At 49.6% G+C, this 16,901-nt stretch overlaps 1 protein-coding gene across 1 annotated transcript in view; it reads right to left on the bottom strand.

The window, feature by feature from the left end:
- LDLRAP1 (low density lipoprotein receptor adaptor protein 1) overlaps positions 1-16,664 on the bottom strand; it is a 28,035-nt gene extending 11,371 nt beyond the window's left edge. The window contains exons 1-4 of the mRNA XM_049774963.1: positions 16,539-16,664; positions 6,113-6,255; positions 5,673-5,785; positions 3,546-3,660 (exon numbers count right to left, since the gene is read on the bottom strand). Coding sequence (XP_049630920.1) covers positions 3,546-3,660; positions 5,673-5,785; positions 6,113-6,255; positions 16,539-16,626 — 459 coding nt within the window. The 5' untranslated portion in view covers positions 16,627-16,664. The remainder of the gene's footprint in view (positions 1-3,545; positions 3,661-5,672; positions 5,786-6,112; positions 6,256-16,538) is intronic.
- Between the last annotated feature and the right edge of the window lie 237 nt (positions 16,665-16,901).

Consider the following 16,901-nt stretch of genomic DNA (forward strand, 5'->3'; position numbering starts at 1 on the left):
CCCACCTGGTGATTTTCAGCCAAGATCAAGCAGTACAATTAGAGCTGAGAACTCAGTGCTACCTGGGCCCTGCCAAGCCAGGGAGTATCTGAGCTATCCCAGCAACATTGAAAGCCTCCAGGGCTGTATGTACCCAAAGATACTTGGGGGACCATGAAGTGCATGGTACTGGGGATCAAAACAGCTTTAGCTACATGCAAGGGGTTAGTACAGGCATTAACCCAGTACTATCTATCTCTCTAGCCTTCTGTCACCATTTTGCATCTCTACAATAATGCCCTCATTTAAGGCCCACACAGAAATGGGCACAATAAACATCAGTGAGGCACCTGCCAGCAAGTCGCTGCAGAACCTAAGCACTCCTTTTTTTTTTGGTGGGGGAGGAGGTCACACGCTGCAGCTTTCAGGGGTTACTCCTGGCTCTACACCAGAAATCGCTCCTAGCAGGCTTGGGGAATCTTTTGGGATGCCGGAATTCGAACCACCGTCCTTCTGCATGCAAGGCAAACACCCTACCTCCATGCTATCTCTCCAGCCCCACCTAAGCACTCCTTTACCTCCTGCCTCCATCATCTAAGAAATATCCATGATGTCAAAGAACATCAAGGTTCCCAACACAGCCAGTTCACATGGGCATGGGGTGGACCCCAGTTGAAGTATCGGGGGCCATAAGCACACCAGCATCTATTCATAGTGCCCTGGGCTCTCCCTGACAGAACTCTCCAGGGCTCTCTCCAGTGAGAAGCCAGGAGGGAAAAGGTAGAGAAGGAAAGAAGACATGAAGCAGTTAGAAAAGGTTGGTGACAGCTGCAAAAGGGCAGGTCGAGAAGAGACTGGGTCCTGAGGTCTAGCTGCTCTTCCTTCTGCCTTGTCAGGGCTCTGCTCTCAGCACCAAGCAGGGCCAGCTCTTCACCTCAGTGTCTGACCTCTTGGAATTTGAGGCAGCCTAAAGTCCTCTCTCCCCACACAAGACCTCCCTAGAGCCATCCAGCTAGCACTTTTGTTCTTTCACCTTGGCATTAGCATCCGTACCATCCAGAGGAAACCCCTGCATCTTGGGCCCTCCCACTCAGGGTCCACTATCATGGCGATGGCCATGGGCCAGCTGCTTCTGCCCAGTGGGGAGGAAGAGACGAACAGTGGGGACATAATGAGTTTGTATTTTTATACCTGTATAGCCTCATGAGACAAAGCCAATTTCTGTGGGGAAAAGGTTGTCATGATCAAAGCCACCAGGGTTCAAGGGCATCACCATGACCCAGGTTAGTGACTGTAGGTTCTGGTACTGCAGGAAAAATATACAGCACAGGGGCTGGAGAGATAGCACAGCAGGTAAGGCACACTTGTCTTGCATGCAGCTGACCCAATCTTGATCCTGGCATTCTATATGATTCCCAAGGACAGTCATGAGTGATCCCTGAGTACAAAGTCACGATTCACCAGAGTACCAAGATGTGGTCCAAAACCAAAGAAACAAACAAGGGGCCTGGAGAGATAGCACAGCGGCGTTTGCCTTGCAAGCAGCCGATTCAGGACCAAAGGTGGTTGGTTCGAATCCTGGTGTCCCATATGGTCCCCCGTGCCTGCCAGGAGCTATTTCTGAGCAGACAGCCAGGAGTAACCCCTGAGCACCGCTGGGTGTGGCCCAAAAAATCCATAAAAAAATACAAAACAAAACAAAGAAACAAACAAAAATAAAACACAATAGAGAAAAGAAAGTGTGGTTTTTTTCAGGGAAACCCTGGAAGTCGTGGAGGTAACTAGCTCATTCTGCTGATGAGCAGGAGGCTCAAAGAAGGGTTGGGTGTCATATGCAGTCACAAAGCACATCAGCCTGAACTGTCTCCTCCTTCCATGAGACTTGACATGGACTAAATGATGACCCCCCCCCTCAAAAGTCCAAATTCTAACCACTGGAATCTGTGAACTACCTTATATAGCATAAAAAACTTTGCAGACATAATTAAATAAAGAATTTTGTGGGCCAAATCAATAGTACAGCAGGTAGGGTACTTACTTCACATATAGTTCACAGACTCCATTTCTGGCACCTGATACAGTCTCAAGTCCCACCTGGAGTGATCTGTGAGCACAGATCCAGGAGTTAGCCCTGAGTTCTGCCAGGTGTGGCCCCAAACAGAAACAGTAAAGGATTCTGTGGTGGGGATTATCCTGAATTGTAGTCCCGATCACAAGGTAGTTTATGAAGGAGGGGTACACAGGATGGTAAGGGACAACCACATGGCCATGAAGTGCTTATACTGCTGGCAATAATGTCAGAGATGAGGGTCACTACATATGGAATGCAGGTTGGGTCACTACATATGGAATGCAGGTTAACTCTAGATGTGGCAAGGAAATGTATCTCCCCTACTCCAAGAGCCTCCAGAGGAAACACAACCTCCCAACCCATTTACAGGGCTCTGACTTACAGAAACGTAGGACAATGAATCTGTGTTGTTTAGATACACTGAGCGTGTGAAAATTCTTAGAGCAGCAGTAGGAAATGTGCCCCGATGGGTAGCAGGAACTTTTAGAGCTGCTTAGAGACATGTCCTTAGATGACAAGAGGAAGGAAGAGGATCTTAGACTCCTTGGCTCTGAGAAACTCAGGTCTAGGAACTGGGCATTAAGCCACCAACACAGATGTTAAACAGGGCCCTTCCTCAAGCAGTTGCTAGAGTGGGTCCTATTGCATCTGAACACTGCTGGGAATGACCTGCCAAACAGTAACACTGAGTCTGAGCCCCACAACTAATAGAAATAATGAAAAATTAGAATGAAGATAGTTACAACTCTCAACTCACAGAATTGTTGAGAGGACTAAGCCAGAAGAGCCCTTACAGGCTCCCCCTAGAGAAAGCACATAGTAGGCACAAAACAATGGCCAAGTTTCTCTATGTTCTTCTTGTCTTGAGCTTCCATTTCAGCCATTCTGATTTCCAATCTCTAAGGACTAACTCCCATGTGCCCCAAAGACCATACTAATTTCAGGTGCTCCACCCAAACTAAATCCAACAAGTTACATTCTGGAGAGAAAGGGGCCAGATCACAAAATGGGCGGCCAGCAGACAGCCCATTCTGGAAGGTGGCACCCCCAGACTACAACTCTAGGATTTTTCAGCTCTCAGCAAATTACTTGAGGTGGAGATGTCCCACGATTTCTTTATTTTTGTTTTAGCGATGGGGATCAAACCCAGGTAGCCAAATGTTCAACACTGAAGTTCATCCCTGACCCAGAATTTGATACTTTTAAAATTATAGTCAATGGGGCCGGGTAGGTGGCGCTGGAGGTAAGGTGTCTGCCTTGCAAGTGCTAGCCAAGGAAGGACCGCGGTTCGATCCCCCCGGCGTCCCATATGGTCCCCCCCAAGCCAGGGGCGATTTCTGAGCACATAGCCAGGAGTAACCCCTGAGCGTCAAACGGGTGTGGCCCAAAAACCAAAAAAAAATATATATATATAGTCAACTATTAGTCCTGCATCCTACCCTTCCCCTAAAGACAAGAAACTTAGAGCCTGCCAAGCATGGCCTCCCCCACTGACCATCTTCCGCTTGGTGCAGAGGAAAGCGTGGCACTCAAGATTCTCATTGTGTTGGCTCTGGGCGATGTACGCGAACACTTTGTCATGTACCTTGTCTGCTGTGCAGTAGGAGATTCTGAAAGACAAAAGGCGTATCACCAGCACACTGACCCATCCAGGATGCTCCATCCTGCCAGTCTGCCTTCAGTCCACCAGTGCAGCCTGAAGAGAGAGGTCTATGGCTTCTGTGCCTGGTCCCCTGGCCATCCACGAGGGGGCCTAGGCCAGGCAGGTGTGAGGCAGGATAAAGCCTGAAGAAAGAGGATGATTCTTCTATAGAGCCATACTCTAAACAGTAGTAGCTGAGTTCACATGGTCTCCTAGGAAACATATCCAAAGCTTTCCACATACTGCTTCAATGAATTCTGAACCATCCTTAGAGACAGGTTCTATATAAGCTTTTTGTTTTGTTTTGTTTTGGTTTGGGGGCCACCCTGGCAATGCCCAGAACTTATTCCAGGTTCTACACTCAGGACTAATTCCTGGCAATGCTGAAGGAATCATATGAAGTACCAGAATCAAACCCAAGTCAATCACATGCAAGGCAAGTGTCCTTCCTAATGTGCTATTGCTCAGGCCTATAATCCCCAATTTTCAGATGAGAAATCTGAGGCAAATGTTTTGGGGCCATCAAGCAGAACTGAAACCTTAACTGGACTTAATTGGACTTAGCTGCAGATTGCAAAAGCAAGAACCAGTGTCTCCTGCCTAAGGGTGTATAGTGACCAGTTAGAGGGGAAGCAGGACCCTGCCTGCCCTGTGATGCCATTCTCCACTTGCCCTGTGATCATGGCCCTCCCCAGAAATCAGATGTTCCAGATCCAGGGAGATGGGGACAGGACTGTTACCAAGTTCTAGTAGAGCAGAGCCACAGGTGTGCAGCTGGAAGGAGGTACTGCATGGAGATCACCATTCCAGGAGCCCCAGTGGGGTCAGAAGACAAAGTAGCTCGCCTTCTTGGAACACCTACATCCCATCTAATCCCACCATGTATCTCTCAAGCATCCTGGAACAATCACTTAAAAAGGTGCTGGCAACCAGAGGCAGACAGAGGCTTATCAAATTCCCTGTGTTTTAGTTACAGCCATGGACTTAAGTCAGATTCAGTTCCGAGGAATGGAGAGATATTACAGGGTTTAAGGGGTTTGCCTTACACACTACACACTTGAGTATGATCCTCAGCACTACATTTGGTTCCTGAACACTGCCAGGATTGACCCTTAAGCACAGAGCCAGTGGTAAGCCCTGAACACTGCCAAGTTGTTGGTCCCACCAAAAAAGGAAGGGTTAAGACCCTTAAAAAAGGAGGATATTAATTTCCTGCCTCTTTTCCACTCTATGAACACAGCTTTCAACCTCCCTAGTATGTCTTCCTAGATTTCCCCAGGCCATTCCTTCTCTGTCCCCTAGGGAAATCCTTGTTCTTTATCCCCAATCCCCCACCCCACATTTATTCTACACTAACTTAGACTCCACAAGGGCAGGAGATGGTTGTGACTGACTCCATCCCATAAACCCTGACAGAATACTTTAAAAAGTCTTTGTTAAAGGAGACAAAACAAGAAGGTGGAGGGACATCTGGAAGTGTGGACAGTAGGACAGAACTCAGCCTCAGTGCCCTTGACCCAGTTTACCACGAGGCCCCAGGAAATGCTCCATTGGGGCTTCAGCTTCTCCATTTATAAAAACTAACTCTGGTCAGCATTTGAGCTCTGAAACTATACAAGTGACCAGTCAAGAGAGAGATGGCCATTGCCTGAAGTTACAAAGGCTGTGTCCTGTCTCTCTATGAAGATACCCTTACTGGCCTCATTGAGGTCCCACTGGGTCACTGGCAGCAGGTCAAGTGCTAAAGCAAAAGCCAAAAAGAGAGGTTCTGCAGCAGCCACTAAACCAAGAGTCCTCTGAGAGCCTGTCACTGTGAACACAAAGCTGCAGGCAAGATGTGCTCCAACCCCCACTGACAGAGGAGCCTCAAGTGAGTCTCCGAGCTCCCCTAGACAAAAAAGTGATAGAGCTGAGATTCAGACAGGACAGTCCAAATGCTGCCCTAATAGCCGAGTGAAATGTGAGCGATGCTGAGCATACCTGTAAATGGACACGTTCTCGATGAGCTGGTCAGTGATGCTGTCAGTCAGAATTATTCCCCGGGGCGATACCTTGAGAGTCACCTTCTGTGGCTTCTTCCCACTGGCCTTGGACTGGGGGCAGACATAAGTCAGAGGAGCCAGCCAGTCCCACTGGATCCCACCCTCCCAGGGTGCTGTAGATGAGGTAACCAGGTGTGCCATACAAGACAACATGACCCATAGTCTCATCTAAAATAATCAGGTACCACTGCAGTCCTGGCTGGGGGAACAGCTGTTCCCCACGAGCTGGGGGAACAGCTCCACAGAGCTTGGAAGTGCCAGGGGACAAACAGTTCCCTAATTCAGATGCAAGGGGCTCAGTGGCAGGGAGAGGTCAAACATGTTCAGTCAGGGTGACAGGAGAAGAGCTCCCCACCCCATGGCCCTAGCTGGGCTCACCGTGGCTGCAATCCTCTTGACAGCAGCGGCCGACAGCTCCTCACCCTTGGGCTGCTCCACCAGTGTCATGCCCAAGTACTTCAGATTGAAGAGCATCCCTTCGAGAAGGGTCTCCCGTGTGTCCGTCCAGTTCTCAGGCAGCTCTGTGCAGAATCAGGACAGGCACTCAGACCACTACATAGGCCACCAGGCCAGTCCCTAGGAAGACCTAGCAAAAGACAATGGGGTCTCTGCAACTACTACTAGTTTCCTGGTGATAAATGGTTTATTTTCTAGTATATATACTAGCATTGTATATATACCAGCATTGTGGTAAAGAATTTTACAGTCAATATTTTATAGTAAATATGCTCAGTCTTCTGGGGCCGGAGAGATAGCATGGAGGTAAGGCATTTGTCTTTCATGCAGAAGGACGGCGGTTTAAATCCCGGCATCCCATATGGTTCCCTGTGCCTGCCAGGGGCAATTTCTGAGCATAGAGCCAGGAGTAACCCCTGAGTGCTGCCAGGCGTGACCCAAAAACCAAAAAAAAAAAAAAAAAAGAATAAGAGCTAAGGGTAGATCCCATGTTTTCATGTTCAGAACCCAAAATCTTTAACACTAACAATTGTTGACATAAATGCAATCTTGTGAGCAGATATTATTATCCCACTTTACAGATTAGAAAACTGAAGATGTACGGAAGGGGGGTGTAGCTCATTGGTCTGAGCACATGCTTTGCACTTGAGAGGCCTGCATTCCATCTTCAGCATCATACAGTTCCCCAAGCACTACTAGCCCTGAGGTAGGTGTACTCCTGAACATCACAGGGTATGTTCCCCAAACAAACAACACAAAACAGATTAGAAAACAACTCAAAAAGATGGAGGTATCAAGGGTACAACAAGTGAAGGGCTATAGTCAGAATTCAGACTTTTGGGAGTTGGAGAGATAGTACAGCAAGTAGGGTGCTTGCCTTGTATTCAGCTAACCAGAGTTCCATCCCTGGCAACCTTATGGTCTCCCAATCTCTCCCAGGAGCAATCCCAGAGTCCCATCAGGCATGGCTCAAAAATGAAACAAAAATAATTCAGACCTTGTCAGTTCCCCCCTCCTCACCCTCGACAGTATATAAAACCAGCAGGCCTGACTTGCTGTGCCAGCTCTGCTGCCCTCTACCTGCCCATTTCTGGGGTCAAGCCCTTTTCTCTTCTCTCCAAGACTAACAATGCTTGGATAGCAGCAATGGCCCAAGTACACAGCCCAAGAGAAGGCCTTTGCAAAAGGGCTCACAATCAAGATAGGAAGGCTGTGAGATAAGAGGATGAGCTGGAGACTTGTTGAGTGAAGAAGCAGGAGGGAGAATTAGAGACACAGCTAGTAGCCTAGGCAGAAAGACAGGAGGAACTTATGGCTGTCTTCATCATGATTCGTTATAACCATCCCCATGGGTCCCTCTGTGAACTTAATACTGAGGAATGGCAGATAACTCGCTGGAAGCAAGGAGGCCAGATGGGAAGGAGAGTCCTCCAGGGGAGTTTTCCAAGCCCTGTCCCCAGGACTTGCCTCTTTTGAAGGCCCTTTGCCCTGTTACTTATCATTCCCTCTCAGAGGCTACAACTACAGATGATGCTGTAGATTGGACCCATTCTGCATTATGAAGAAACCAACCATCAGTCTCACACACATCCTGGAGAGAAGGACCCAGCCAGAAATCAGTCTTCCAGGGCCAGCTGAGAAGCAGCCAGCAGCAGCTTCCTTAGGGTCATTTTCGGCCTCTCCTGCCTCCTTACTGGGGATGATGGAAATATGTTCAAGACTACCAGCGGCACTGATGCCAGGGGGGCACCAGACTGGCAAGGCTGAGAGGTCCAGGAGTAACAATAAGGCCAGCACTCAGGAGGCTCCTGTCCTTAAGAGCTCAAGGCCTCAATCTTTCCTCAACAGACATGGGACTTATACACTCACATCTCCTCTGGATTTGAACCAAGGAAGGTACTGTCCTGCTCATCTGAAAAGGAGTGCAAATGTTTACTGGGCTGAATCATACAAGAACTTTACAGGTGTACCCAGTTTCCCCACTCCCCTCCAAGCCCACTAAGATCCAGGTAAAGAGGGATTAAGGATCTGTCTGGACAGCTGACCTTAGTACACAGCTGACACTCAATATTTGCTAAGAAAAGGAACTGACCTGGATACCTTTCAGACCTTCAAAGTCTCTAGCCTCAATTCTTTGTCCTGAACCCTGCCCACTGTCTTCAAAGCCCTTGTTGTTGCACTCTGACTGCCCCCAACATGAGGCTCAGCCTCAATGAGATGACCCACCAAATGGACACACACATACACAACACCCTGGTCCCATCAATTTCCCTTGATTCTCCAGATGGCTCTGGAAAGTGATGAGAGTCCCAGTCAAAGGCTAGATGACCGGTGCATAATTCTTGTCAGACTTGGGTCGTGCTCTCTGAGAAACTAAAGCTACTGCGCAGGCCAGCAGGGCCAGCAGTAACAAAGGTAACCAGAAAAAAGCAGAACAGCACTCCTGTCTGTCGCCTCACAAGCACAGCTGCTTCGACAGCAAGTATTCTTCCATTCTCATTCACAGATGAGAAATTAAGGGCTCAGGAGGTCAAGTAACTTGTCCAGATTAGTTTGTCTATCGAACTCTTAAAAATTCAAGCCTGACCTCTAAGGTATACTACCTAAAGTAAGGCAAGTAATTTGAGTAAAATGTCAAATGTCGGGAAAGTTCTTGGAGCTAGAGGCATTCCGTCTTAATTCATGAGGCTTTCCCCTTTGTGGCTGAGATTCCCAGACTACCACTCCCCCCCACCCCCGCTTTTTTGGGCGGGGGGGATTCTACACTCAGGGATTACTCCTGGAGGAGCTCAGAGACTATACAGGGACCAATGGATCAAACCCTAGGTCAGCTTGCATGGAAGGCAATGCCCTAACCACTGTAACTATGGCTTGAGCCCTAGCATACTATTTTCAACCCAAGATGTAGAGCAGATATTCACTCTGCTGTCATACCCATCACCTGTATCCTTGGCAATGCTGCTAATAATCAATTGTAATGCCTATTTCTGTCAGATTTACAGAGAGGCTCTCAAATGTTTCTCAACACTGGCTCCAGGTAGACAATGCCAATCCATAAGGTGGCCTTGCTCACCTCATTATCTCTCATTGCCCCATTGCAAACATCCTTCCTCCTCTCAATTTCATGTTCCTGCTCTCCCATTTCCTCTAGCCTGTCAGCCCTTTCCTGGCCCTCTTCCAAAGCCACTTCCGCTCCCTCCATTCCAAAGGGCCACAGCCTGCCAAGGTCACAGATGACCACTTTGTTGTTAAAACATTCCCCAGTGCTTTTGACCTCTGAAATGCTTGACATTTTTCTGCATTCCTCCTTGCTCGCCTTAAGTCACAGCCTCCTAGAAGATGGCTCTGGACGCTGCTAGCCTGGTTGCCACTTACTTGTCATGGGACTCTGCCCAATGCTCAACCCCTCATTTGACTGATGAAACTAAGACACAACGAGGGAAGGAGCTTGTGCAAGTTCACACATCAGAGTCCAAGCACTGCCCGCCACCACACACACATGTCATTAGAGATCATTTACACAATGACTGCTGGAGAATTATGTAACCCAGTCTTCTTCCCCATGATATCTTCACACACACACTACACACACACACACACACACACACACACACACACACACACACACACACACCATAAATATAAGCCTGCTGCATACACAGCAGTTCAATCACACCAAGTCTTCTGGTACTTTATACACCTGCACCTCTGCTTATCTGTGTACTTCCCGTCATCTAAATTTCCTTTCTCCCTCACATCCAGTCTTCTCTGGGGATCCTCCTCTAAAGATGTACAGACTTGAAGTTAAATCCAAGAGCCTTAATCCTAGAAGCTAGATTCTGATACTGAGTGATCCTAAATTAAACTCATTACCTCTAGAGCCTTATCACAAGGCTGTGTAGTTCCCTGAATGAGACAATAAAATTAAAATATGGAGCCAAAGCAATAGTACAGTAATAGGATATTGCCTTGCATGTGGCAAACCAGGGATTGATCACCAGCATCCCATTTGGTTCCCCAAGCCCACCAGAATTGATCCTTGAGTACAAAGCCAGGAGTAACTCCTGAGCATTACCAGGTGTGGCCCCAAAACAAAACAAATATATTCAGCATACTCAGCAGAGGGCCCTGCTCCATAAACAGTATGCCTTCTCACAGGGCCTCAGCCCTCCTCTGTGAGTGGGTTATTTGTGTCTCTAGGGTGTGGATTTCTGTCTCTTCCTCCCACAGCCACATCACATACAAACAAGCAACTACTAACCCTGTATCTTCCTCTTGAAGGAACTTTCTTTCATATCAGATTCCCTAAGTACCACCCAAAGCTACTATCCTGCTTACTTCTGTCTTACCTTGCCCCTCCCTCTATCCTGTACTTCCATGCCCAGCTAAGGTCCTTTTTTCTTTCTGGGGAACCTGCCCTATTCATTACCATTACACATGTCTGGTTTCTCATATGTCCCCATCCCCTCCCCCCACACACACACTGTAACCAACACCTAGAGGCCCTCAAAGAAATTGCTAAGTTTCTTTTTCACACCGCCCTGCTCATCAGACACCTCAGTAGGCTGGAGACTATAAAAGTTCCTTCCCTGGAGGAGCTCAGAGCTTCAGGACTGCACCCCAAAGGCCCTGGCAAATACAGGCCTGAATCCAGACTAGATCCGGTCCCAGTTATTTTTGGCCCTGTGGCAGATAATGACTGTGCTATTTTTTGCTCTGCAATTTTACAGATGACTTGCTGTCAGAGTTAGCTGGGGGTAGACCATATGTCCATCCCAACTCTTGGCTCTGAACATGTGCTCTTTCCTTGTTAAAACCCCTTAACTAAGAATTAGAATTGGGTGGGGTGCCCCAGTGCCCCTTTCTGCTGCCCTGGGAGACCTGGTTAGGCTGGTATCTTCAAAGCTGCAGCCAAACTCTGGGACCACACCACAAGTTAATGCAAAACTAAGAGAATTGGCTGATGGGGTAAATTTCAGAACCAAGCCTGATATATACCAAATGCCACTGAAATGGGAACTAGCGTGGTTGCCAAAGACCAGAAGCAGAGAAGAGCTCTGATGCTTACACAGCCCTTTGCACTTACCATATGGCTATGGGATCCAGGATTAGGACAGACAAGTCAGATATAAAAAATCCCACTTCATGGGGCCGGAGAGATAGCACAGCGGTAAGGCGTTGCCTTAGAGCAGAACGACGGTGGTTTGAATCCCGGCATCCCATATGGCCCCCTGTGCCTGCCAAGAGCGATTTCTGAGCGTAGAGCCAGGAGTAACCCCTGAGCGCTGCCGGGTGTGACCCAAAAACCAAGAAAAAAAATTCCACTTCAGAGATGAAAAAACTCAGGAGCTTTGTCCCAGCTTATTCTGGACAGTGCAGATCCCCACGCCGCATAGTCTGTGCTCTTTCCCCACCAAGGCAGGGGCCGGGCTCAGGGCTGTCCAGGAAGCAATACAGTAGTGTCTGAGTGGAGTGTCTGAACACTAAAGACAGGAGGAAATCACCTGAGTTAAGCCTCCCTTTCCCCCCCAGTCTGGAAGGTTGAATCCAATTCCTCCCTCCTGGTATTCAATGTCCTCGTACTAAGTGTCTGTGTCACTTTCTCAGGTCCACTCTCACTTATTGTTAGGATACTATCTCTACCTTTTCCATTTGGAGTGCCATTTCCATTCACACTGCCCAGAAATACTCTGCCTACAGGAGAGGCTAATGTTCATGAGATTTGGGGCAGTAAGAATTCCCATTCCATGTACTGCAGGAATAATCTTGGTGGAAGGAACCACATCTACTGAGTCTCAGGGGCTCTTCCAGGCTCCATGCACCACTCCTGATGGTGCTCAAAGGACTGTATATGGTACATGGGACAGAACTGGGTCAGTGCCTTAAATCTCTGTACTACCTTTCCAGTCCCTCAAAGTGTTTAACTATGAAGACCATGTACCTCCGAGTTCCCACAGTGAGGGTTCCAATTACCCAGTGAGTAATATTTAGTTCTATAATGTCGACTTTAGAGGATCTTCTCACTCTTTTTTTTTTTTTTTTTTTTGGTTTTGGATCACACCCAGCAGCGCTCAGGGTTTACTCCTGGCTCTATACTCAGAAATTGCTTTCGGCAGGCTCAGGGGACCATACGGGATTCGAACCATTGACCTTCTGCATGCAAGGCAAATGCCTTACCTCCATGCTATCTCTCTGGCCCCCTTCTTACTCTTTTTTTTTTTTTTTTTTTTGGTTTTTAGGCCACACCCGGCGATGCTCAGGGTTACTCCTGGCTGTCTGCTCAGAAATAGCTCCTGGCAGGCATGGGGGACCATATGGGACACAGGGATTCAAACCAACCAACTTTGGTCCTGGATCGGCTGCTTGCAAGGCAAATACCGCTGTGCTATCTCTCTGGGTCCTCTTACTCTTCTTTTTTTTTTTTTTTTCCTCTTACTCTTCTTAATGGTATTTCCTGGGATCTTTCCCCAAATACACAGTTGGCACTCAGACCACTGCCTCAGCTTGTAGAAGAGCTCAAACAAAGACAACACTCTGTATAAAGAAACTATCCCCATCATTTCCACACCCTGCTTTATCTTTCTTCACCGGGTCACCACCACCCACACGAGACTAATCTATGCCCTGATCTTTCTGCCTGTTTCCCTTCCAAGAACTTGGGGAGCCACTGCCAAAGGAAAACAACTCATTTGAATCCCCCAATGCAGTCATGGTAGGTGCACAGTCAGCGCATACTCTATCCTCAATCAATATTATGGTTTGAGGCTTTATAACATCTTCTATAAATAACTATGAATTATCATACCCACATCAACCACCAGAAACTAGCTGCTGGGATCCACTGCTCACATTTCTTTAACCCTCTTCACTGTGTGCTCTGAGTTGCTGGTACACCTAAGGAATAGCCAGAAGTAGTCCAGGAGTCAGGAGTAGACAGTAGTCAGTCAGACTCCCCCAACTCCCCCAGGAGCTCTAGAATTCCTAGGTGAGCCATCCTTTCAGGCAGCTGGAAACAAGGAAATCCTTGGCTGGGGACTGAGATAAACTGGGTGAGGTTCGCCAAGACTCAAGTGTGTGTGTGGGGAGTGGGGGAGGAATCCAATGTAAGAAAGAAAAAGCACGCCTTTTTGAGTTTTCATAGGGAGAGAAGGAGATTCAAAGCAAAAGTGCCTGGAGTACTGGCTTTGCTGTGTGACTTAAGGCAAGCTGCATCCTTTCTCTGGTTCAGTTTCTCAGGACTAAAATGATCATCATGCTAATCGCAGCTGGGGTTCTTGAAAAAATATTCAGTGTCATTTCTAGTCTTAACTCCACTGACTTCCTGTGGCCCCAAAATGCAACACTAGCATTCAGATCCTGAGGGCCAGGACATCGGTCAGACAACACCCAGAGATACCCCACGAGACATACCCAAACAACACCCAGACATACCCTACAGCAGGGGTCTCAAACTCTCAGCCTGCGGGCCATTTGTGGCCCTCCGTACAACATTTTGTGGCCCTACCCTAGAGGAATCTTTTTTTGTTTTGTTTTGTTTTAGTTGTTTGGGTCACACCCCCCAATGTTCAAGGCTTACTACTGACTTTGCACTCAAGGATCACCCCGACTTTGCCTCCTGCGGCCCCCAGGTAAATTGAGTTTGAGACCCCTGCCCTACAGGATCCCTCCTCTACCTTGTGATAACCATCATCTTCTTCAGAAACTACCACCCTGTAGTGGAGTCTGTCCCCCAGTTTTTCCCTGGCCAGCGAATCTGGAGCACTGCTTACACTTCAGGGAAGCTGTGTTGGGGCCAGTGACTCCAATTCCCCAAGCTCGTTAAGTCTAAAACGGATCTGATAATAATGCCTGTTGTCACCTCATAGGAGCAAATGAGATAAAGGAAGCAAAAACAATGTGTCAAACATAAAAGTGACAAAAGCAGCAGTCACCATTTATTGAGCTCTATAAATCTCTATGCCACAACACCATTTCATTGAACCACCCCTCCCCTGAGACTCTCACACCCTCTCTCCCGCCCACCACCAGTGAAGATGGAGAGCACAGGATATGCATGCATCCCTGGAGCCACAAAAAATAAATAAAAATGTGAGCAGGTACTATTATTTACGATTGTAGATGAGATTTTGACCCAGTTCATTCTAGGACAAGAAAGTTCCAGAGAGGCATTCTAGCATTGGGGGGGCTGGGTGATGTCTGGGGAAAAGACTAACCTCTCCCTTTCTCTACAGATATAGGCAAGTTTGTAATATGTCACTGTCTAAGGTATATGGGTGGCAGGGTAAAGAAATGAGGGGAGAAAGAAGAAAAATATGATGAGGTATCAGGAATAAATTTACCAACAACTTTCTCAACACTCCTACCGGATAAAAAAAAATTGGTGGGGGGACCATATCCGGTGGTGCTCAGAGGTATTCCTCCCTCTTCAGTTAGGAATCACTCCTGGCTGGCTTGGGAAGACCAAATGGGATACTGGGGATTAAAGCTGAGTCAGCAGCCTGTAAGCCCTACCTGCTATGCTATCTTCCTACTGGCTGTACAGCTAACCAACTGAAAACTCTTCTTTTTGTGTTTGTGTGTAATTTTTGGGCCACACCCAACAGCAGTCAGGGGTTACTCCTGGCTCTTGGCTCAGAAAATGCCGTTGGCAGGCTTGGGGGACCATATGGATTGCCAGGATTCGAACTGGTGTCTGTCCTGTGTTGACCCTGTGCAAGGCAAATGCCGTGCTGTTGTGCTATCACTCCGGTCCCCCAACTGAAAGTTCTTATTCCCATTCTGCAGACGAGAAAACTGAGGGGCAGACAGAAGAAACTTCCCCACCATCCACCCCTTTCCCAGATCGAGAGGGACTTCCAAGAGCTCCATTTCCTTCCTTCCTTCCCTCAGTTCGTTTGTCCATCCCGGGAATACTGTGTCCCCCACCCTCCTTCCCCAAACAGACCAGCATTCCAAGAAGTCCTGGTTACACACACACCCCACCAAGTGCCAAAGCTGCTATTTTAGAAATCACTAGGTGCAGAGCTTAGCGGGACCCAGCCCTGAGGCTCTGCCGGCCACCCTGTCCTCAGCAGGCGCCAGCCCGAGGTCCCAGCTGCCAACCTCGGAAGCAGCAGCCACAGCTGGAATTGCAGAGGGAGGCCAGAGGAGTGGCTGGGGCGCTGAGCCCTGACACGCTGGCACTCCCGGCCCAAGGGAGATGGGTTCTGCGAGGGGGGCCCAAAGAGGCTTCCTACTGGGGCTCAGCCAAGTGCAAGGTTGCAAGGTAACTGGGGGACGAGGCTCTGTGTATGGGGGTGCTGGGCTTTGGGCCCCTGGAGCAAATAGGTGTGTCAGTCCAGACACTCAACTTCCAGGAGAGAAAGAAAAGAGACTCGGGGTTAAGTTTCTCAGGCCTCAGGGGAAAGAGAAAGAGTGCCAGGTGCCGGCTTCCCAGAGAGGAGGAGCAGAGGAGCTGAGGAGAGAAAAGGGGGGGCAGGAAGGGGTACCTCCCAGACACCCCAGGGAGAGATGGCGCAGAGTCAGCCAGCGCCGGGAAGTCTGGGGAGACTGTGCAAAGCCCGAGGGGGGGAAGGTGTGAAAGAAAACAGGTTTCAAAAAAGAGCTGGGGACCCGCCTCGAAAAGGGGGCGCAGGATGCAGCCTGAAAGAGAGAGAGAGAGAGAGAGAGAGAGAGAGAGAGAGAGAGAGAGAGAGAGAGAGAGAGAGAGAGAGAGGAGAGGAGAGAGAGAGAGAGAGGAGAGAGAGAGAGAGGAGAGGAGAGAGAGAGAGAGAGGAGAGAGAGGAGAGAGAGAGAGAGAGGAGAGGAGAGAGAGAGAGGAGAGAGAGAGAGAGGAGAGGAGAGAGAGAGAGAGGAGAGAGAGAGAGAGAGAGAGAGAGAGAGAGAGAGAGAGAGAGAGAGAGAGAGAGAGAGAGAGAGAGAGAGACACGCAGAGGTGAGGGAGCCTCGCCCCAAACTTCCACGAGTTGCCTGCGGATCTGGACTTGCTTGCACCAACCTGGTGGGTCTCGAATTGCAAAGGAGACTCCGAAGCCTGCATGTGGGGGGATCCCCAGAGCCCCCCACTCACTCCCCTCCCGCAGGCATCGACGCTGAGCTCCCCGCAGGGGCCCGGACTAAGGTGAGGTGCGGAGGTGAAAGTCTGGACCTGCGGCGCCCCTCCCCGCGGGGGACCCCGAGTCTTCTCGCGCTCCCGGCCCGAGTGCCCCGGGCAGGAGTGGACGGAGGAAGCGCGCCGTGACCCCGAGCGAACCCCAACCCGCAGAGCCCCACAGCTGGGCGAAGGGAGGCCAGTCCAGCGCCCCGGCCCGGCCCGGCCAGGCCCCCCCACCCCGCGCGCGCCACTCACTCCGGTGCCGCCCGCCGCTGCCCCAGCTCGGCTTGGCCAGGTTCGGGCTCCGGATCAGCGCCCGGCCCGCCGACTTGAGCGCGTCCATGACCGCTCCGGCCGCGCCGCCGCCAAAACTCCGTCGGGGAAAACTTTCCGCCGCGGCCGGACTGCGCGCGCCCGACCCGCTACAAGTCCCGCCCCCTAGATGACGTGAATGTGGGCGGAGTCAGGTTACCGGGACACGCCCTGGCCACGCCCCCGCCGCCCAGCCGTCCTCCCCAGGTTTACTTACCTACCGCCGGGGGAGGGCTGCTAGCGTGCTTTCCTGACGCGCCGTGGACCTGGGTTCGATCCCCGGCACCCCATAGGGTCCCCCCGCGC

The sequence above is a fragment of the Suncus etruscus genome, chromosome 6, assembly GCF_024139225.1.
Source record: "Suncus etruscus isolate mSunEtr1 chromosome 6, mSunEtr1.pri.cur, whole genome shotgun sequence".
Taxonomy (NCBI): Eukaryota; Metazoa; Chordata; class Mammalia; order Eulipotyphla; family Soricidae; genus Suncus; species Suncus etruscus.